This window comes from Euprymna scolopes, chromosome 32 (genome assembly GCF_053919585.1).
Source record: "Euprymna scolopes isolate OS-2025 chromosome 32, ASM5391958v1, whole genome shotgun sequence".
Classification (NCBI taxonomy): domain Eukaryota; kingdom Metazoa; phylum Mollusca; class Cephalopoda; order Sepiida; family Sepiolidae; genus Euprymna; species Euprymna scolopes.
Genome location: NC_136513.1, coordinates 79,319,581 through 79,342,493, shown reverse-complemented (window position 1 = coordinate 79,342,493; position 22,913 = coordinate 79,319,581). Strand labels below are relative to the sequence as shown.

At 33.5% G+C, this 22,913-nt stretch overlaps 2 protein-coding genes across 2 annotated transcripts in view; one reads left to right on the top strand and one right to left on the bottom strand.

The window, feature by feature from the left end:
• Positions 1–22,913, bottom strand: part of LOC145256176 (protein MON2 homolog) — a 1,437,553-nt gene that overhangs the window by 836,112 nt on the left and 578,528 nt on the right. The window lies entirely within an intron of this gene.
• On the top strand, positions 597–2,252 carry LOC145256455 (G-protein coupled receptor dmsr-1-like). The gene has a single exon (XM_080115381.1). The coding sequence runs from the start codon at positions 732–734 to the stop codon at positions 1,926–1,928; it is 1,197 nt and encodes a 398-aa protein (XP_079971507.1). The 5' UTR covers positions 597–731; the 3' UTR covers positions 1,929–2,252.

The following is a 22,913-nucleotide window of genomic DNA, read 5'->3' as shown; positions in this document are numbered from 1 at the left end:
TTCAAAAAGATGCACCTAGAGGAGGTCAGAGGTTACATTGATTGTTATTTTCATAGTTTGGTCGATATAACCTCCGAGCCCCCCCCCCCTCCCGCTTCACACTAACTGTAATAATTATTTTGATATATCAAACGTGTTATCTTCTGGAAAAATTATCTAACTTGTTTCTTTAATTCGTCTCTTTGCAGGATCGTATTCTCCGGTTCAAGACGGTTTGAGGGATTTGGTGGCTTACCATTCGTTTACCGAATATCGACCAGACTGAATCATCTTATCAGCACCCTCTCCTCTCTGCCAGTTGAGGAATATTCTACACCAATAGGACATGTGAGTGCTGTTGGTATATTTACAGTGTATGGAGGAATACCTATTGTTCGAAATTGTTATTTGAAATACAACATTTGACCAGTTGGAATTATACCATATGAATATATCAGCTTTGTCGTACATTGGATTTACTTAATGGATTAATATCTTTGAAAAAAAAAAAAAAAAATTACGTTGGAATTTATGAAAACCTGATTTAAATGTTTTATTTCTTTGATTGAAAGCAAAATATATTTACATATCAAAATATATAAGTTCTTAAAATTTATGTTAAAAAGAATATTAAAATAAAAAGAAGTTTTTTCTTTTTACTTAAAATAATAAAAAAAAAAAACGGTTTTCGTCAGCAGAGTGGGATTTTGTTTCAACGACGCACCCTGTCCAAGGGGTGACAAACATCTGCCATGGTCTTACTAAACTTTCCCCCGAATAATATGGATTATCCAAGCAACACCTCTACATGGAGCAACGTTTCTACAATAGCTACAGAAATCATGCTATCTATGCGAGACAGCAATTTTACAGAGTTGTTAGACAATAGCCACATCAATGCTACCACTACCGTGAGCGGGTTCCAACAGTTCTCAAATTTCTATGCCGGAGGGCATGGTTACGTCAGCATCGCCGTGTGCATTTTTGGGGTGGTGTCCAATCTGCTGAATATCTTTGTTCTTACCAGGCCACACATGGTATCCCCAACCAATTATATTCTGACGGCTTTAGCCATATTTGACATGCTGACTATGACCACCTACATCCCGTATGCTGGGTACCTATATATATTTACGACACCAAGTGTCAAAGCTGAACACCCTTATGCCTGGGTACTTTTTATCGTCATCCACACCAATTTTATCATCACATGCCACACCATAGCTCTGTGGTTGACTGTATCTTTGGCGGTGTTTCGGTATATCTTTGTCTGCCACCACACCCAGGCGCCAGGCCTGTGTAACATGCCACGGGCTAAGCTTACAGTACTTATCACCGTCGGCACCACCATTATGTTCTGTTTGCCAAATTATGCCCAGTACGTCGTACAAGAGCAAGGTCTGAACAGCCAAAATAGAACCTCTTACTGGATGGGTCTGCGAGATTTACCGTTTGTCTTCAACCAGGTCTGTTACTGGCTTTTTGGGGTTCTCATGAAGGTTGCCCCTTGCACCTTCCTAACTATCCTGAGCGCCAAATTGATCCATGCTATGCACAAAGCTGATCAACGTCGCGCCCGGCTTCACTCTCAGAGTTCCAGAGCAAACCAAGAGCACTCTAATACGGAAAGTAACCGCACGACAAAAATGTTGGTCGCCGTCGTATTGTCGGTGGTCATTACTGAACTACCGCAGGGTGTCTTGGCTCTGGTCAGTGGCATCAACGAGGACTTTTTCCATGGAGTTTACGTGCCTTTGGGAGATGTGATGGACATTCTGGTATTGGTGAATAGCGCCATCAATTTTATACTCTACTGCATCATGAGCAAGGCATTTCGGCAGACATTTAGAACGCACATATTTAATGTCTGCATGAACCGTTTGCGGACAAGGACTCATGAGAACGGCGTCAACTATAGTTCAATTCAGACAGAGGTAACGCAAGTCTAGGACATGCGTATCTCAAAACCAAGTCTGATTTAAACTATTGCATTGTGATGACGTTCTTTGGGAAAAATGTTTTTAAAATGTTTCTGGTTTTGTTTAAGTCTTTTTCTTAAATCTTTTGTCTTTGTTTGTTTTCATTTTGGTTTTATGACTAAGAAAAAAAAAAAGTGAAATTTTTTATACTTTCTTTAAGAATTTTTATTCAAAGAACACCAAAAACAAACTAACAAACGAAACAAAGATAATCTTGCAAAAATTTGTTTTAAAAATATATTTAAAAAAAAAAGATAATTTTTTTTTTCAAAATGAGTGAAACAACAAAAAAAAAAAAAATGAGTGATAAATATAAACCAGAAGCTGAAAAAAAAGAAAAAATTATATATTTCAAAATTATAATACATTTTATTAGCACAAAAGAAAAAAAAATATCCTTGTACTTGACTTGAGTCAATTAGTTGGGTGTTAAATCAACAAGCTTTCTTGAGATCAATATATTACATGTTAGAAATTTTGTACCGGAAACGATACAAAATGGCCGCTGTAGAAAAAAAAATCATAAAAATCTCGTAGTAATACATATATTTCTATCCGCTTCAAAAGAAATAATATATTCATTTCTCTATTGACAAAAAAAAAAAAAAAAAAAAAAAAAATGAATTTTGATCTTAAGCATACATTCACAAATCTGAATATGCAAAGAATACACACACACACACAAAATATATAAAAGACAGAAATCCTTGTATTGGGTTCTAATTATAAACAGATTGGTGCTGACGGAAAATTGTACAATACAATGTCTAGCTACAAAGAGAGGTAAATATAACCACAATTGCTTGACAAACAGATTTTATAATTTCAAATGAACTAAAGTGAAGATTAATTAAAACTAACTAAGATAAAACTAATTTGAAGAAATTGATTACTTCATTCCCTCTTTATGGTTTTCTGTTTTAGTAATAAAGGCACAACTCTTTCTAATTATGCCTATTTAAAATATGTGTGTATACATACATATAATTAGTAGAAATATAAACCACCATCCTTGTATTAAGCAAATAACTATAATTGGTTCTTACCAAACACAATATCCGACTGAAAAGGGGTCAATATAGCCACAATTGCTCGATTGCAAATACAGCCACAAATCCCTGACTGCTAAGCGAGCAATTACAGTATTGCCTAAAAAAAGAAATAATATAGCCATAACTGATTAAAAGGGGGCAAATATAGCCACACTGTTTTAGAAATATACTCCCGATTCTCTGGCTATAAAATGAGTGACTATACGGACAACTCTTTGCCTGTTATGGGACATGTGTCGATTGAAATATGAACAAATATAGACACAGTGCCAGTAAATCGGGAGGGGGGGGGCAGATAGACGACCAGACTCTAAAGAGGGCGAACATAGAAATGATTGCTTAATCCTAAGAAGGGAGATATATACATAACTTTCGACTGCAATACAACCTCTTGTATATGTTTTACATCAACAACCACATGAATTTTTCCGATTTGAAAGTTAAGGCTAATATGAATTTGTCAGAATGCTTTTTTGATCAACAGAATTCTATAAACAATGTGTCATGTGAAATAGATGATCGATTAGAATTGTGTTTGAACACGTGAATAAAGATTTTAAACGATCGTAAGTTGTATTATTTTTATTACTATTATTATTATTATTATTACTACTATTATTATTATTATTATAATTATTATTATTATTATTACTACTACTACAATTTTCATCCGTTTCATCAATTGTCTGAACCTTAGTGTTTTTTTTTGGGGGGGGGGGGCAAGAAACCAGGCTTGTATAGAAAAGGAATTTGTTTTTTTTGTTGAAGCTGTTCAACTAGCATGCTGCTATCATCTTGAGCAGAATGGTTTGACATCACTGGAATTTTTCCTTTTTAGAGTGTTCCAATAGTATTTCTTTGAAAATGTGTTGAATGGAATTAGTATTCAGAAATTTTGTTTTTTTCAACTGTTTACTTATATATATTGGAATGTTTAAGAAATTGAAAAACCAGAACTTTCGATGTATTGTAAAAAAAAAAAAAAAAGACAACAAAAAAAACTGCCTATTTTCCCGACGCCAAAACGATTCGTTTTTGTTTAAAACTTAATTTCCAATTCCTGGTACTAATTATAAAATGATGAATATTTAATTTTAAACTATCAGTAAAACTATAACCTATATACCCCACCTCGCAAATATACATACACATATTACATATTTTTACAGTAATCCAAATTAAAACAAATTAAATTAAAAAAAAAAAAAATCATCAATATTTAGTCATTGAAAAAGAATCGGAATTGGGAATTTAGAACGGAATCCGTAATTGTATCAGGACCAGAAAAAAAAAACAAAAAAAACATTGAAATCATTTCATCACTAATATATTTTGTAATGATTTTCTTCAAAACAATTGTGACAATTTGTGTATAGGTGTGTATATATTCTCTCGTTTTTTTTGTTTTTTTTTTTCTAAAGCGGGGTTATTTTGAATCATAAACCATAAAAAAATCGCCATATTGCAATCTTGTGCTATTAAATACCAGACTTGAATTAAAATGGTTTTGAAACGATCGTAAACTGATTCGTTATGAACGTTTGTCTTTATCCATACGTGTCATTGAAATGTTATTTTCCTGCATTACGTCATGACCACTTTAGTAAAGCTTGGTGATATAAATGTTTTTTATACTGAAAATCATGTCACAACACATGGTTAGGAGCGTACCTTGGTACTTATACAGTATAAGGACCATGCTATCATCTGGGCGGTTTATAGAGAATGCTGGAAGGTGCCAAACAAAAGTTTTATCATATTTTGTCTTTTTAACACAAACGCTGGTCAATTTTTTTCAATGAAAAATATTTCTGTCTGTAGGAATCGAATTCAATGAAAAATTAACTGAAAAATGAAAACCATATTCTTCAATAACTATTAGACATTTTCTACGAAACTTTTATAAAATTAAAATCAAAAGACATCCCCTGTAAGATCAGTTTCATGAATATTTTTTTTTTTAATAAACTGATGACAAAAAATTTTCTTTGATTTTTTTTTTTTTTTTTTTGATTAATTTTTTATGATTATTTTTGTTCAAGTCAGGATAAATAATTACTTTTTAAATAATTAACAAATGATGCCAAGCAAATATCTTTTTGTGTCATTTTTTCATATAAGAGTTAAAACATTCAGCATTTCGACATATTTGCCTAAACTGCCCGGACAATTCCAACAAAAGCATGGTCCTTATATTGTATAAGAACTTGTCCCTCTACCATAATGTGAAAAGATAAACTCAGTGGTGACTATTTTGATGAAAAAACAAAAAGCTTGTGTACGTGTGAACCAATAAATTTAGGGAGCATGAAACGATCTTAAACTTGAATGCCAAGGGCAACAGAAGCAACAATAGAGGGACCCGTCAGAGATCTTGATACGTTTGCAGGCCGTATGCAGGTCGTACTCAGGTGTGCTACAGAGTTGCACATTTTGAGCATTTTATTATATACTTTTTTTCACCTCAAATAAGGCATATTGTCACTTGGAATGTAAAGGTGCACTATTGGGGATTATGTCTAACAAGAAACTGTGGGGAGTTGAGCAGCAAGATTTCCATTCACATTACATCTAAACTTCTACTACTTGGGTTAGTACAGTTAGGGAAGCAAGAAATAGGGAGGGAATTTCAAAGTCTAGCAGTTCAAGAATAACTATTAAAGTAGAAAGCTTTTTGAGGATCGAGGAAACTCACCAGTGAAAATTCTGCTGCTTATTGGATTAGTGAAGAGTATGTACGTTGAGGGAGCACACGTAATAAGAGTTCAGAGCACATTTCATTAAAATACTTGTAAATAGGTACAGGTATACAATATTGCGGTGAGGTTGGAGCTTGGCTGATAGTGTGGGATCTATTATACTTGAGACTTTTTTTATTTTTTGACTAATAGTAGACGCACGATTCCATAGGTGGCAACAATATTCCATGCATGGGCGAATTGTAGCTTTTTAAAGATACAGGTTACTTTTTTGTGCGAGTGACATTCTAGCATGGTAGAGGGAGCTCATCTTGGCAATGTCTTCAATGTATTTATTGTAATTTATGTTCCTTCCGCATGGAATTGGACAATTTTTATGGAACTTTTAGAAAATTAAAATCGGAAAAAATCGACTGTAAGATCAGTTTCATGAATATTTTTTTAAATAAACTGATGACACACAAAAAACTTTTCCGAGGAATTTGAATAAAACTCACAGAAAGGGTATTTTTTTTATGGTAATAGGTGGTTGAGTTTGTTTTTTGTTTTTTTTAGTTGTTAAAGGAAAGAAGCTTAGCCTTAGTAGCATCAAATGATACCATCTATTTACGGCTCCATTCCACTACAGACTTATGATAGTTTTCTAAAGTTTCTGCATGGTTGTCACTAATCGTGATATAATATCAACCTGAAATTGAGATCATCAGTTGACTGGTGATTGTGTTTGAGGAAACTACCCCATCAAATCCCTGTTGGTGCATCGTCCTTCCTCACTGACCTAAACCATTTACCAACAGTTACAGAAATCCGTTGAGCAGAAATAATTTAAAATGTAAAAAATCACCTTTTTAAAATAATTAAGACGTTGATCAGTAAAATGAATAAAGTCTTGGTTATTAGAATGTTGCTTGATATGTGCTTCATTATTCAAGCTTTTACCTTGAAAAGATTGGTCTTAAAATAAATTTGATCACATTTTACATACACACACACACATTATATATATATATATATATATATATATATATATATATATATTAGTATATTTGAGCAGCATTTTCTCCTTCATGTACGTTTCGTTGAAGAGCAGAGACAACTCTTGTTCGTTTCTCTTACAATCCATTTTTTTCTGCCATTTTAGCTGTCTCGCACTGTGATGTACGCCTCCTGATTATTGAAGACTTGTTAATTTGTATTGAAAAAGACAACGATTAACCAGGCTCAATACAAAATGGATGGTACGCTTAAATGCTTTTAAGTATTTATAAGGATTATAAACGATTTTAATCGTCTTTCCAATCAACTCACTATTTCATTTTTTTTTTAGTTTTTATCACTCGCCTGAGGATGACCGCAAATACGGCAAATTTCTTTTTACACTCGAACAGAATGTTCGAAAACTAGTCCGTCAAAAAGAAAAATAATGGATTGTAAGAGAAACAAGAGTTGTTTCTGCTTTTCAATGAAACGTGCATAAAGGAGAAGATGCTGGCCAAATATACTAATATATATGTTGAGGAATAAAAAGGGAACAAACCAAGGTATCTGTTCATCAACGTTTCGTCTTTATTTCGAGACTTCCTCAGGATGAATGAAATTAAGAAAACAAAAAAACAGTACAAATATTTAAAAATATATTTTTGATGTAATGAAATGTATGTCCCTGTCCCATTTCAGGGAAAAAGTCGTTAGAAATTTAAAAGGGAGAGGGCATAGCGTTGTGAAATGCTTTTTTATAACGTCATATAACCGTTAATATATTTAAAAAGATATGATGCCATTCATATTCTTTTTGGAACAAATATATCCGTTATAATTCAAATATGGATGTCTAACTGAAACACACGCATGCAAAGTGCGCTAAACTGTTTTTGCATATATTTTCTGTTGTTATCAACACACACAAAGTGTACTAATGCAACACTGAACCCATGCTATGTTTCTGAATTTTTTAGATGAGGCTTAATTATTCGTATTATTTGGATTCTTTGGACTACTGTTCTCACCTTTGGTGTTATTTTTACAATGTTTTTGTTGATGTAACCCTTTGACCTTCCTCAGGTGTATTGTATTGAATTTTAGAATCTTCCTGTCAAACTGGGAAATCGCCATAGAATTTCAAATGGAACTCTTTATTTAACTCACGGGGGTAGCATGCTCTTGTTCTATTGGCTATGTCTGAGTAGAAGTCCACTGTCAATAATTTTCCCCACTCTTTATCTGTGCCAAAATCAAAACGGAGATTCCATGAACAAAGCTTCTTTCTTAAAAGTGCACGCCTTTGGAACTCTTTCCCGTTTGCCTATTTCCCACCTAACTACAACTTGGATGTCTTTAAGTCCAACATAAACAAATTCCTGATGAACCGCCCCTTAGTCAGACACTTTATCAAATCGTCAATACTAATGATTACTATGATACTATCCCATTGATTACTGTACACGCAATAACCCTTATCCCGAGTGGCTTCCAGGCCTTGATAAGTGGTGACTACCATGTAAAAAAAAATAAATAAATAAATAAAAAAAATAAAATAATCGCGACGTCTTGTTTAGTGTCACCCGCACTTAAGATTGAACATTCAACCACCAGAAGAGTAACTTTTACAACTGAATTTCACCAAGCACTTGGTAAAATTTGTGTTATTGTAGTTATCCAAATTTAACCACCACTCAATGAAATCATTTCAAACGTCACCTCCATAATATGCAGGACAATTTTCATAAGCTTAAATTTAGAAAGATACCGAAATGCATTCTGGTGGACTACTATGAAATTCATTTTTTACTTCTCTAAAATAAGATTTTAAAAAAATTTTGCTTTATTTTACACTATCAGACCTAAACATCGCAGTCAACACACACAATGACAGCCACATTCAGGAAGTCATAGACTTCAGTTCCCCCCCCCCCCGCCTCCTTGAGTTCTTCAGTAGGACACATCTGAACTCAGGATTTGAAGCCCGAACTTTCACAATCCACTCTGAAAAGCTTTAATGAATGTAACACAAGTCTGAGACTTCCTTTCTGTGGCTTTCACAGTGTGTGTGGGCTGTGGTGTTATGGCCAATTCTGGAAAAACAATTATATAATTCAAATTCAACTAAATATAACAAAAAGAAAAAAATGTACAGATCGTTTTCATATGTTAAAACTATGCGGGTTTGGTAGAGAATTGCATTTTAATGCTTTTTATATAAATTATGTGGTTTGGGTTTATGAGTTCCAAAATGTAAACCTATACTTTACGTTTACCTAATATTAAATTTATAAATTCGTATCTGTGATATATTAAAACAAAAATAGTTTTGTTTTCAACATCTGTCCCTGTGATATTAAGCAGTTGTTTTTTTTAACGGTCTTTTATCTGACTAAATTTTGGATGCCAGCTCATTAATTTGAATTGGTTCTGTAAATGTTTTTTTTAAGTTAACCTCTCACGATCATAGGTTATTTAAGATTTGTGAGGACATTGCTACCTTAATCCGCCATATTAAAAATGGCTTGGACTTGATACTACAGAGTGTAGTATCTTCTTAGCAAAATTTAGGATTTTACAACATATCACCTCAACCAGTAACCCGGCTTTTCTTTAAAATGAGACTTATCTGCGAAAGTGATTACCAGATGAGTTCTTAGTAATTGCTATTTTGTGATTTATTTTTTATCTCTGGATGATCCCAGAATATGTACCTCCAATTTTGCCACATATATTATTTAATTGTACAATCATGCAATCAACCAGAAGGAACCTTAGGTTTTACAGATTATCTTTAACAAAGATCATGAAGCCGAAAATAAGGGTTCCTTCTTACAGCAATAATTGAGAACTCTGGTTAATTTTTCTATTGATACTAGAAATTTACTTTGACAAAAATCCCAAAAAAAAACACTGAATTTCAATTTCTTCTAAAAGACCCCTTAAGCAGGAGTCTTACATCTTAGAAATTTTCTAGAATCAAAATCATTAAATGAATTTTCATGCTGAATTAGAAAAGGATTGTAGACATAAGGTTTAGTATTTTTGTAAATGGACATAAAAATGGAAACTTAATTTTACTTGTGTTGGGACAGGTTTTTTTTTTTTTTTTTTTTTTTTTTTTTTTTTAAGTTTATGAAATGCAGACCAACCGAATGTGGACAACAAAACTATTTTCGTTGTCTGTTTTTGGATAGAGACGATCTTCAAAGATATGCCTAACATGATAAAGATTGTTTCTATAAAATAAGCTTAAGTATAAATATAGTTTTTCATGCATACACTTACATGTATACTGACACACACAATCATAATTTGATTCTCCAGAGAGAGCTTCGCCACATAATTGAGTACAGAACTTTCATCCAGGGGCGATTCTTCTGTCATGTCAAAATGTGTTGATTAGCAAAGAAGGTTATGCTAAAGTACTTGTTAAAGGCTGTGTAATTTTGCAGCAACTACCATACTGAACGAATCACCCATCTACTACTGGCCAGGAGCAATACTGCTTAACTTCAATTATCTAACAAAAACAGGTGAAAGTATTTTATTAATTTTTCGGAAGAGCATTGCATCAGTGTTAAGTGAAAAAAAAAATCACTATTTCAATCGCTAGGATGTTCCACCTATATAGTAGTGCATGCATGCATATATACATATGGTGGTCTTCAAGTCCAATGTGAACAAATTCTTGATGAGCCATCCCTTTAAGTAATCCAATTTATCAAATTTCCACTACTAACAATTACTATGACATGTTCTCTTTGACCGCTGTACACTCATTAACCCTTATCCTCGAGTGGCCTCTGGACCCTGGTAAGTGGTGACGCCTATTAAAAAAAAAGTGAACTGACATCTTGCTGCTCAACTCCCCACATAGTACCCCTGTAGCTTATGTCCCAGATAGTAGCCCCCTACATCAAAGTGGCTATGTGCTTTGTTTGGGGTGAAAATGTAATTTAAAAAAAAAAACAAAAAAAAAAAAAACGTGTGGTACTTATGCATTGTACAGCTGCATTTTTCACGAAGTTGGCTCGGACTCGCTCGGACTCGCTCGAAAAAGGTCAGCCAAGTGTTCCTCAATTTTTAAGATGATACGAAAAAATAAACCTTTACCTTAACCCCTAATCATAAACCCTAACCTGCATGATTAAAATTAAATTTCTATTTCTTCCAATTTATGAAAAAGTCGCCTGCTTAGACTCATATTAGCTAAAAGTCGACAGTGCGTTCGTTCCTACCATTGAAATCAGTCTTTTCTGGTTATTAATGTCATCTACCAGGCGAACCCGAGTAACTCTGGAAATATGTATATATATCTTGCAATAGGAGCAAAATTCGCAAGTAAAGAAAAGATTAATAAAAAACTTTTCAAATTCGAAAGTATAGAAATATAAATGTATATTTATAGAACAACAACCGTATTCAGAGTGATAGAGCCTAATATAAGTAGAAAACGTCAAGACAGTGTAGGATTGAATTTACAATATAATGACTATTTTGTATTCCTTGTTTGGAATAAAATATTGTAAATTCAATTCTACACTGTCTTGACGTTTTCTACTTTATATATATATAGTTATCCACAGACATGTTTCATCATAAAGACGATTCATCAATCTAACAAGACTTAGAGAGATCTGAAGTGGGGCATCCAAAGCTTCCATAATATTCAATAAGCTGGACATTTTTTGTTATGTTTTTTATGACAATATCCTATTTTTGAAAAGTGTTTTTATTGTTTTAGTGTGTATATATATATATATGTTTGTTTTCATAATGTTGAAATTTTAATCATGATGAACTATTTTTAAAGACATTATGGTTTTGTTACATTTGTTCTTCAAGACTTGCCACCAATCGTATGAACACACTGTATAAGAAATTAGTTGAAATGAGAGAGTCACTCTTTTTCTAAATGCCCAAAGTAAAATATATTAAAAAGTGTCTGAATCAATAGTGAGGGAGAGAGGACGAAAGAAATGCAAGCTATAGTCTTCTGCTGCCAGTTAATTTGTAGGTGGACTTGCTTGACATGATGGAAGTCAAGCAAATCCACCTACAAATCCAGTTATAAACTGTAAATTGATAAAGACTCTACCCCCACAACTATAGACACAAGTCACAAATAGCTTCCCTTCTAACAAATAATTGGGAGTAAGAGATTCTAAGTTTTAATTTTCCAGGGCAACGCCTTGATACGGGTCTTGCTAGTACACAACCCCCCCCACACACACACACGCACGGGGGGGGGGGTTCCAAAAGTAATGCCACCTATTTTTATTTCGCTTGAATGGATCAGAAGGGATTATAAATTGCATTGTTTTGTCTCTCTGCTGCGGTGTGAGACATTAAGAAAACAACCCCTGTCAGAGACGTGCGTCAGAAGCAAATATAAGTCAAAAGCTGCATCATTGAATTTGTCAATTTTAGAGTGGTGACAGAGATGTGCATCAAATGAAGCTGGCAAAAGTGCATTGAGAGTGGTAGTGATTATGTAGAAAAATAAATTTTTAGAGCCCAAAAGATTGCTAGTTTGGATCGTATCATGCTTTAGTTCTTTAGTGAAAAAATAGGAGACCTTACATTTGGAACGACCCTTGTAGTTAGAGTGAAAAACGTGATACACGCCATTTCCAAAAATTATCAAAGCTATCACTAAAAAAAGTGTTGCATTTCAAACACTGAACCCCACCCCCAAATCAGGTTTTACATGCTATACGGCATGATTAATGTTTTTGCTTCCAATCAAAGTAAGCTATCAATCGAAGTCTTGATTTCATATATTCCTCTTTTTATGATTGAAGGTCTTAATTTAAACTAATTCGATTTGTCGTGTTTCGCCTTCGAAGTCTGTACGCTTACATATCTATCACAATTCCCAACATATAATAAACGAACACACAACGTTTCCCTTCAAAGTGAACTTATTTAAGCCATATCGATTGTCAGTGTAGAAAAACTGAAAAATACATTAAGTAGAAAACGTGATGATAAAAATCTGAGATGGAAATAATCAGAAAATAAGAAAATGGAAGTTCATAATAAAATAGATCAAATAACTCTGATTAAACATAAACACACACACACACACACACACACACACACACACACACACACACACACACACACACACACACACACACAGGACTAACACCAAAAAATACGAAAGAATTTCCGACTTACATTTAAACTCGTGATCTGAAAATGGAACACATTCATCAAATCTGTTGCCAAGATGGAAAAATGGTTGGATCACTCTACCACTCCAGTAGGTATCTCACTGCTGATGCAATCTTCTATCTGTATAAGAGCCAGGTATGACCTAAAATGGAGTACTGTTGCCACATCTGGACAGTAGCTGCTCGGCACGCCATACCCAGCCTTGATAGAGTTTAAAATCAACTTCAAAACCTTGTAATAATGTTTCTCTTCCCTGCAACCTCTTTCCCACAGAAGTGACGTTGCAAGCCTGTCTCTACTCTATCGTTATTTTCATGGCAAATGCTCGACTGAACTCCAATCTATGGTGCCCCCATGCCAAACTTTCACAAAAAACACTCGTCCAGCTACAACGACTATCAACAGTTGTTATCCACCCTCTACCTATGCCTAAGTTTAAATGCAGATTTCATGAACAAAACTTCTTTCCCAGAACTGCCACCCTATGGAACACCGTTTTGCTGGCCTGCTTCCTTGTTGAATACAACATGGTAGCCTTCAAAACCAATGTAAACAAGTTCTTGTTGAGTCGTCCCCATAAATCAAATTCTACCCGATTTATACCATTAATGATTACTACACCACCATTTTACATGCATTAAGACTTATCCTCGAATCCTTAAGGCCTTGATAAGTGGTGAATCCCAAGAAGAAAAAAAAGATCTCTTCTCTATATATAAACTTAGGTATGTTTATATATTTATATTTCACAGGATTGTCTCTTAAACTAATTAACCTATCATTAGAAATTTTGGAACACAGCTGTCAGGTATATAGGGGTTTATATTTAGTTTTACTTTTATGCAAAGGAAATGAAAATGGAGTAAAGGCACTTTCCGAAAATTCAGGTATCTGATTTTTCTGAAATTGTTAACAATACTAGTTAGACATCAATTAGCATTCCACAATTTTCAGTTTCCATAATATTATTTGCTGCAGTCGGTCGTTCAAATGTGTTTTGCATACTATATAATTTCTAAATCTACTTTTATCACTATCAACAATATAGACACACTGACAGCGAATAAAACACAGCACAGCTGATCTATAAAATAATATTTTGTTTTATTTCACACCGACAGCAGTTTAGAATTTTACAGTTATGCCGGATCTTTGACATCAGTGAAAGTGTGTGGAAGAGGTATGGATGTTTGGCGGTTAATAATGTATCAGCTTGTTCTCACTGTGACTGCTCTGCTTTCTATTTGTAACGATTTATATAAACATTCTTTCTCCTAGAATGTTTAATATTTCCCATTATCTATTGTTTCAAATCCTTTGACAGATATCCTCTCACATATTTCTGGTCAAATTATGCATTCCAATAGACAATGGTGAAAAGTCTTGCATTGCTCAAATGGATCAATCTGTGTGTGTGTAACTCATCAAATGCCTCTCTTCCTAGGTCACCTGCCAAATATCCAAAAATATGGCACAACTTCCCATTTGAAAATTTAAATATATCAAATTTGCACAAACTTTGAAGCAAGATTCCAAATTACAATTTGTTCTTAAGATTCCTTAATCCTGCATTAGTCCAATGGGGTGTTTTGTCACCCCAATTCTGCTTAAGTGCTCATAATTCCTAGTTGGAAACTTATTTCTTTTCCTCCCTCCCAGTACTCTCCTGACTCAGTGAGGGTATAGCACATGTGGTATGACGTAATTGTATCTCAGTTTCCCTTAAAGTGACATGGTTATGTAATGAACTCTAAATTCTTTTTTTTTTTTTTTGCTATTTCAATTTATGGAAACATTTTGTGTTCATCATAGATATTAAAAAATAGCACAAACTAGTGTATCCTGTGGGTATTTTTGAATAAATGTGATCTAAATCTAACATTAAAAACAAAATTTTCCTTAGTTTTATATTTTATTTTATTGTATTATATTAATATCAAGAAGCTACAAGCGATTCAAACTGTTCAATAGGGGCTGTAGATATATTCTGGATAACTACATTTTACAAAATAACACTACAAACATTTTTGTATTGGGGTGTTTATACACCCCATGGGACTAACCATGTTTGGAACACCCACGTGACTAACGCAGGGTAAAGCAGGAGTCTTACATTTTAGATATTTTCTAGAATCCAAATCAAATGAATTTTGATCAGAATTAGAAAAGGATTCTAGACACAAGATTTAGTATCATTTTTTTTTTTTTTAATAGATATAAAAATGATGTTCAGTTTGTAAAATTAAGTTTACCTGTCCTGGGGCAGATATTTTTTAAATATTTTTTTTTTACTTTAGTCTGAACTGCAGAATGTAGACAAGAAAACTATTTACGTTGTATTTTTATTGGAGGGGGGGTATCTTCAAAGATATTCCTAACATGACAATGATTAATTCTATATAATAACCATAAGTATAAAGATATTTTTTTCACACGTACACTTATCTGCATACTGATACACACACACGTGCGAGCATAATTTGATTAGTGTCTAGTTCGTTATATTCACAGCAATTCGAACCCGAAAACATTCTAGTCAACATAAAGATTCCCAAACTCGAAAATAATATATTAAGATCAGAATCGTAATTAAAATATGTATGTTCACACATGCTGACTTGTCTTCATCTGCGAAGTTGTTGTTTCACGTTTCAGTCAACTCATCCTCTGGCCAGAAGATAAGTTGGCTGAAACGTGATGAGACAACTACTATAGAAGGCGATATTTACTGGGGGCTGGGGGGGGGAGATACAGTTGTAAGTCTCAGTATTTCTATCTCGTTATGGTTAATAAGCTGAAGAGGGCCAGAGGATGTGTCGGCCGAAACGTGGTGAAACACCAACAGCTATGAAAATTAGGATAACAGACCACAAAAGAATGAATACAAATTATAAAATCTCATATGAAATTATTCTAAAAACAAAAAAAATAATTAAATAGTAATTCAAATAATCTAAATGCACACACACACAGATCATTATATATACACACACACACAGATCTCTATATATATTCGCATGAATATTCCCTTATATATATACACACACACACACAAGATATAAATTTAGACAAAAGAAACACGTGACCCTGCGCCATTGTACATACTGAAATGAACATGAATAAATTAATACAGAACAACAATAAATAAATAAAAATTCCAATGCCATTTAATGAAATATTGAACTGATATAAAGACAGCACAAAAATTGGTGAAACTTGGAACACAAAGAAAACACAAACAACTCGAGACGGCTCCGACACTTACTCTAAAAAATGTTAGGTTTGCTTTTTAATATCATTAATCTCATTTGTGTGAGTAACGTTAGAGTCTCAAAAGCAATTGATGGTGATAATGGCGATCTTTGAACTTTTAAACTTTTCATTATTTCAAACAAACTTTGAAACAAAAATTAACAAATGTATGAATACTTTTTCATTTGAAAAAAAAACAAAAAAAAACAAAAAGAACGACTATTTTTCTGTTATACAATTTCGTTTTCTTTTAAATTTTTATGTATCCTGAATTTAAAAAAAAAAAACAAAAACAAAAAAAAAACAACATAAATTTGGAAGCCATTTTGTTTTTGGCAGCCATTTTGTATTTTTGTTTGTACAAAAACCAAAACTTATTTTGTGATTGTCAATTGAGTTTTTTGTTGGTTTATTTGTTGACTTTTTGGTTTCTTGATGAAGAACTTTCAACTCTTTCGAAATATGCTGAAACAATGATCCAACCGACTGAAAATATTTCTTCACAAACGACCAAGAATTTTGGCTTTGGAAGACCAGAACAAAAAAAAAAAAAAAACCAAAAAAACAAAAAAAAAACAATTTTCAGTTATAGACTCTTTCATATTATACTCACGCTATATCACAGTGAAACGATATTGTACACGTTAAATTAGACATTGATTAAACACGTTTTTACCCAATACCTACCATATGCCACACATATCTACATGCAGATGTTTTTATTATCAGTTTAGCTTTGCTGTGATTTTGTAAAGAATTCTATTAAAACAATCCCCAAAAATTTTTCTATATTTCAGTGTTGACAATTGCAAGTGTGAAAAACATGTCTAACTTGAATGGCACTCTAAAGAGTGCAGACTTGTATTATAAAGCAAAAGATTAAAAAAAAAAAAAAAAAAAAAAAAAAAAAATGGTTAACAAAAAAAAAAAAATTTTGTAAAATCAAAAAAAAAAATTTTTTTTTAAAAAGTACTCGCTCTATATGAATGTTAAACATGCTTGTAAATTATAACCTCAGAAGTGTAATCCTTTTTGTGAGCTAATCAAGGGATCGGTTTTTCAATGTGATTATTTTGAAGGTCGATGAAAATAAAACCAACGAGACGATCCACCATAGCTGGTACACTGTACATTTATTTTTCTCTTCTTTATTTACGTCATCTTTTTATTTATTTATTTTTTAAATTTATTTACGTCATTACCTACTATTTTCTTCTTTCTTTATGTCATCGTTTTTCTTTCTTTTATTTTTCCATACGTTTCTCTCTTTTTTTTTCTAATGTAGTTTATTTAAGTCATCCTCTTACTTTCCTTTTCTTATGCAAACACAGAAACACTGTTGTACATTTTGTCTTCTCTTCTTACAAGTTTTATTCTTGCTTTCCTTGCTCCTATATTTACATGTCCTCACTTTTTATTTGTCTTTCTCTGCTCTTTTTTATTCTTTCACGTCACCATCTTACTGTTCTTTCATTTGTCTGCATCATCTTAATCTTTATTTTTTTTTTTCTTTTATTTATTTACGTCACCCTCTTATTCTCTTTCTCATTTAATTTACTCGCAGTTTAGCCCGGCTTTGCTCGGGACCCATGTACTGTTCATAACTTTATGTGCATATGAACAGGCTTCCTTCAGTCATAAAAGACTATGGATATCCACGGTAAGGGTGCCTGCATGTGAAATTTTTGGGGCAAGAGTTGCGCAATCTCCAACCTCTCCTGAGTCGACATTATTGAATATCAGTGGCAAATGGAAGTTCAGAACGACTGGAAATAATACAGAGAAAAGCAGAAAGCACATAACAGTGCCTAGAATTCCTAAATGGTCACCCATTTGGTACTAGCCAGGCTCAGCATTGTGCACACACACACATTATATATATATATATATATATATATATATATATATATATATATATTAAAAAGTTTGACTCCTGTCCAGGTAACCTACATCTAAAATTTAAAATGTTTAGATCCAAAAATTGGCAGAGGAGTTTCGTAGAGTCTACAAAGGTAAACTCCTTCAGCTTTGACCTCTTGGCAGCTAAATTTTTGCTTCAAAACTGATTAAAAAGCTTGCTGCATGTCTGAATACGCTTTATGTTAAATTTCAAATGTTTAGACCAAAAATTGGCTGAGTAATTTGATAGAGATCGCAGAGGTCAATTTTTTTTTAAACTTTGGCCCCAATGCATGTAACCCTATAACATTTACTGATTTGGGCTCAAATCAAATTAAAAAGTTTAATCCATGTCCAAGTAACCTACATCTAAAATTTCGAGTGTTGAGACCCAAAATTCGCGAAAGAGTTTGGTAGAGCTTTCAAAGGTAAAAATGGTTGAATTTTGACCCCTTGACAGCCAAATTTCTGACGAAAACCGATTAAATAATTTTTTCCCAAATCTCAATTCACCTTATGTCAAATTTCGAATCTGTAGACTGCAAATTGACAGAGTAGTTTGGTAGGGAAATGTACACAGACAATTTCACTTGTTCAGTGTATAGATTAGTTCACGTCATCCTTTTACTTCCCTTCCCTTTTTAAGTAGTTTATTTACATCTTTCTTTTTTTTTTTTTGTATATTAATTGCTCTTTCCGTTCTTCATGTGTCTACGTCATATTACTCTTACCTCTTTTTTCTTTTGTTTTTCACATAAGTTCACTTTTTCCTTTCTTTTATTTGTCTTATGTAATTCATGTGATCTTTCTTTCTCTTATGCAATTTCATCTTCCCAATCCTTTTTTCTCTTTCTTGCCATCTTAACCTTTTAGTTTCTTTTATGTCATACTTCATCTTTTCCCCCTTTTATTTACATCACCCTCTTCCTCTCCTTTTACATTATTGCTACTCTTCTTTTTTTTTTATGGAAATTACTCCAGACAAGGCATGAAGCCATTTGATGTAAGGGGCTAAAAAAAAAAAAATAGTATTTCAAAGTCAAAAACTTGCCAATGATAAGTGTTAAATGTGATAGATTCTGACCCAGAAAACAGCAATTCTTCCCTATCTTTCAGAAATATCGCTCCTGGAATGTGAGGGCTAAAAGGACAAAATAAAGAAAGCAAGAGTTATGAGGTTGCCGGGAGTAAAACCACTTTCTTATTCTCTATTTTCATCATCAAACATAACATTGCTGCCGTTGCTGCTCTTCATTTTCAATTTTTCATATTAATATTCTATTTAACATGACCTGACCAATTATCTAAGCCCAAACGCTATCCATTCAAGAGCTCCAATGCAACCAATAGCAGATTTATAGAATTATTTACTTGTTACCCTATGGAAACCAGATTGCTCTTGAAAATGCATTTCCTTCCCCAGTAAATCTATTGCCCTCTTGACGGTTCAAAGTGCCCCTGCCTCCAGGGGGTAGTCCTCTTGTGTCCACTTTGGAAAATCAGTGCAATAAAACCAAAATTAATATTCTCTTAACTTTATTTAGAAGTGCTTGTCTAGCCTGACCAAGAGAACAGTCTATCCAGCATGCCTGGTAAGATTATGATACATGAAAGAGAGATTCTGGCCAGTGGTGTTGCATGGAGAGAAATAATAAGAGAAGGTATTAGGTTGGTGCAAAAATAATGTCGTTTTTGCACACGTGTTGAACGTCAAACAAAATAGAAGGTATTTAGTTCCCTCCCACTGCAAGAAGTTAAACATCAGGATCAGAAAGTGGAATTAGGAAGTCAGCACTTCCATGGAGGGGCACTGACCGGCAAAAAGTGCTTTGGCATCTCTGCCGGCATTCCCCAGTAAGTGCACCTCAGATAGCAATAAACTAACCCCTTCTCAAAGAGTGAAAGCAAAGAGATAATATGAGAATGATACGCTGGATGTCTAATCAGAGTTTTAAAGATGGGTTTAAATCTGATGACCTGAGGAAATTTAAATCTGGACAGTATAGTGCGATGGGCGAAGAGTGAGAGACTTTGCTGGTTTGGTCAAATTAAAAAAAAAAAAAAAATTGATGAGAATTGTGGGTTAGTAGATAACAAGCCGCACGTGCGTGGTCCCCCTCTGGTGTTGCATGTGAGATGATGCCACAAAAAATAATGAAGAAATAATGAATGTAAGAAGTGTGAAGGGCCAAACGTTGTCTGCACATTTTCACCAAGTTTCAGAAAAAATCTAACAGATGGAGCAAAAATTATGGGGTAAAATGTGTAAATTTTTGCAATTTTGGAGCATTTGTGACCTGTTTTGAGTTCCTGGAAATGCCGAATCCTAGAGGCACGAACCAGAATTTTGCCAAGGTCATCCATACTGAATTTATATTAAGAACAATGGGCTCCACATTTTGGCCAAATTTCAGAAAAATCCAATAGATGGATCAAAAGTCATAGGGCAAAACATGTAACTTTTTGGCTATTTTGGGGCATTTTTGGCCTCTTGAGCCCCTGGGGACACAACGGGAATTTTTAAAAAATATTTTTTACTGTGCACATTTATTTAACGAAATACAATTTTTGCCAAAATTTCAAGAAAAACTAATAGATGGTTATTTGGCAATCGTCGGGACGCACAGATGCCACTGAAAACATAGGTCCCTCTCTGATAAATCGGGGGGACCAAAAAACAGTTGAGGTACCAGAGTCAGTTGGCAAGAGTAAGCCAATGCAAGCACAATAGAAAATAAAATAAATTTGAGAGAAAAGAAAACGAACACTAAAATAATAGACTAGTTTGGAAATCTACTCTTAAAAGCCATTCAACATATGTCAGCACATAAAACTGAATATAACTAACGTTGTACACGTTTACGCACGCATTAGACACCTGGGACCCAACACGTTGTAGTAGAGTACGTCGCAAGGAAGAAACATAAGACAAGTAATAACTTGATGCCTTCTTTTGTGTAACAATGACATTTATTTACGGGTACTTACCCAAATAAAATGTGATCGCGCTCCTTCACTGACATCTGTCCTTGCGAATGTCCTCGTCTGCCTGTGTACATGTTCTTTTCATAGTCATTTCTTTTTCCCTACCATGACGTACTTTGCACACAGCTTGGCATTTGCAGCTTGGCGTCTGCACTCTGCTACATAATGAATTGATGGATGAGAGTTGTTTTTTTTTTATTTACCAAGGTCTAAAGGCCACTTGAGGATAAGGCTTAATGAGTGCAGAGTGGCCACCAGGACAACAGCATGGTAATTGTTAATGGCTTAAATTTGGTATAATTTGATTATTTAAGTGGACGGCTCAGCAAGAACTTATTTACATTGAACTTGAAAATGATCATATTGTAGTTAGCTGGGAAGTAGACCCACAGAGCAGAGTTCCACAGGTATTCAGTTCTAGGAAAGAAGCTTTGTTCATGGAATTAGCGTTTAGATTTAGGAGCAGATAGAGAGTGGGGGAAATTGTTGATAGTGGTTGTAGCTAGATGAGTATTTTTGTGAAAGTTTGGCAAAGGGGGAATAGTAGATTGAAGCTCAGACGACCACTGGTAATCTCCGCAACTAAAAATAGTTTGTCTCGAAGTTGTGTTAAGAAACGGAAGTTCATTTACAAACGAAAACATGAAATCCTATCTTAAGGAAATGAAACAAAACTTTTTTTCTTTTTTTTTTTTTTTAATTATTTTATTCTGAATCTTCACTTTTTCAACGTGTTTTTGGATAATAATTGCTGCTAAATATTTGAAAATAACAAAAAAATAAAGTAAAAAAAGGTTTTTGTCATAAGAAATTAGTGCATGTAAGATAATTAAAAATAATAACAATTCACCGGGGGTTTTTTTTGGGGGGGGGTATATTGTAAAAGGAAACCAACAAACGAAAAAAAAAAAAAAAAAATGTCAAAGGCAAGATAAGTTACTCTTCTACCTCCCTGGATAAGTTTTGTACTTTTATGTATTTTAATTCATTATTTTTATTCTGTTCAAAAAACAAGTAATGCCCAGTCACAATAATCCTTTTTTTTTTTTTTTTAAACTGGATAATAATTGCATCAAAATATTTGAAAATAACTTAAAATTTAAAACCTATTTCGTTTCGTTTCCAGTTCGCTGTTTTGCTGTCTTAATTCCACTTCAAGTTTCGTTGGGCCAAATCACATCCATGATAAAGACTGTCAAGATTACCTGACCACTTGACATGAAAATAACGATAGAGCAGAGACAGGCTCGCTGAGTCTCTTCTGTGGGGAAAGGGGTTGCAGAGAAGAGAAAAGGGTATCATCTACTAGGTTTCGCAGTCGGTTTTGCTCTTTTGTGCCGGGTTAGAAGATGTAACAAAGCTAAGATAGGAGGATCAGTTAGCAGGAGAACGTGAAGCAAAACATGGGAGAAAGTGATCACTGTATACAATTAATGGAACAAAAGTTGTTTTATTAGCAGTGGTGAGGAAGTTGTGGGTTCATTTCAGACTGATGAATCTTATTATGATGAAATATAAAATATTTATTATAAAAAATTGTTTCCTAAACTGATGATTGCATAACCATAAACCACCGTAGGTACAAATTGTTAATATTTATTTAGAAATATTGTTATATGTGTGTGTATAACTTTCAGTGTGTGTATATATATATATATATATATATAAAAAGGTGGTAGAATCTACATAAAATCTATAGTGTCTTCTGATATAAAATTAACAGAGGTAAATAATGGAAGTATTCCAAAAACTAAAGTTAAAAGGGCTATCAAAGAGATTTCTTCAGAGAAAGAGTTTTTCAGCCATATTTGAACAGAAAACAATTTCAATGTATTTCCTCCATCCGGCATTTCTATTTAAAGGTAGAGCACGCTGTAGGGAAAATATGAAAAGTAATTTTGCAAAGT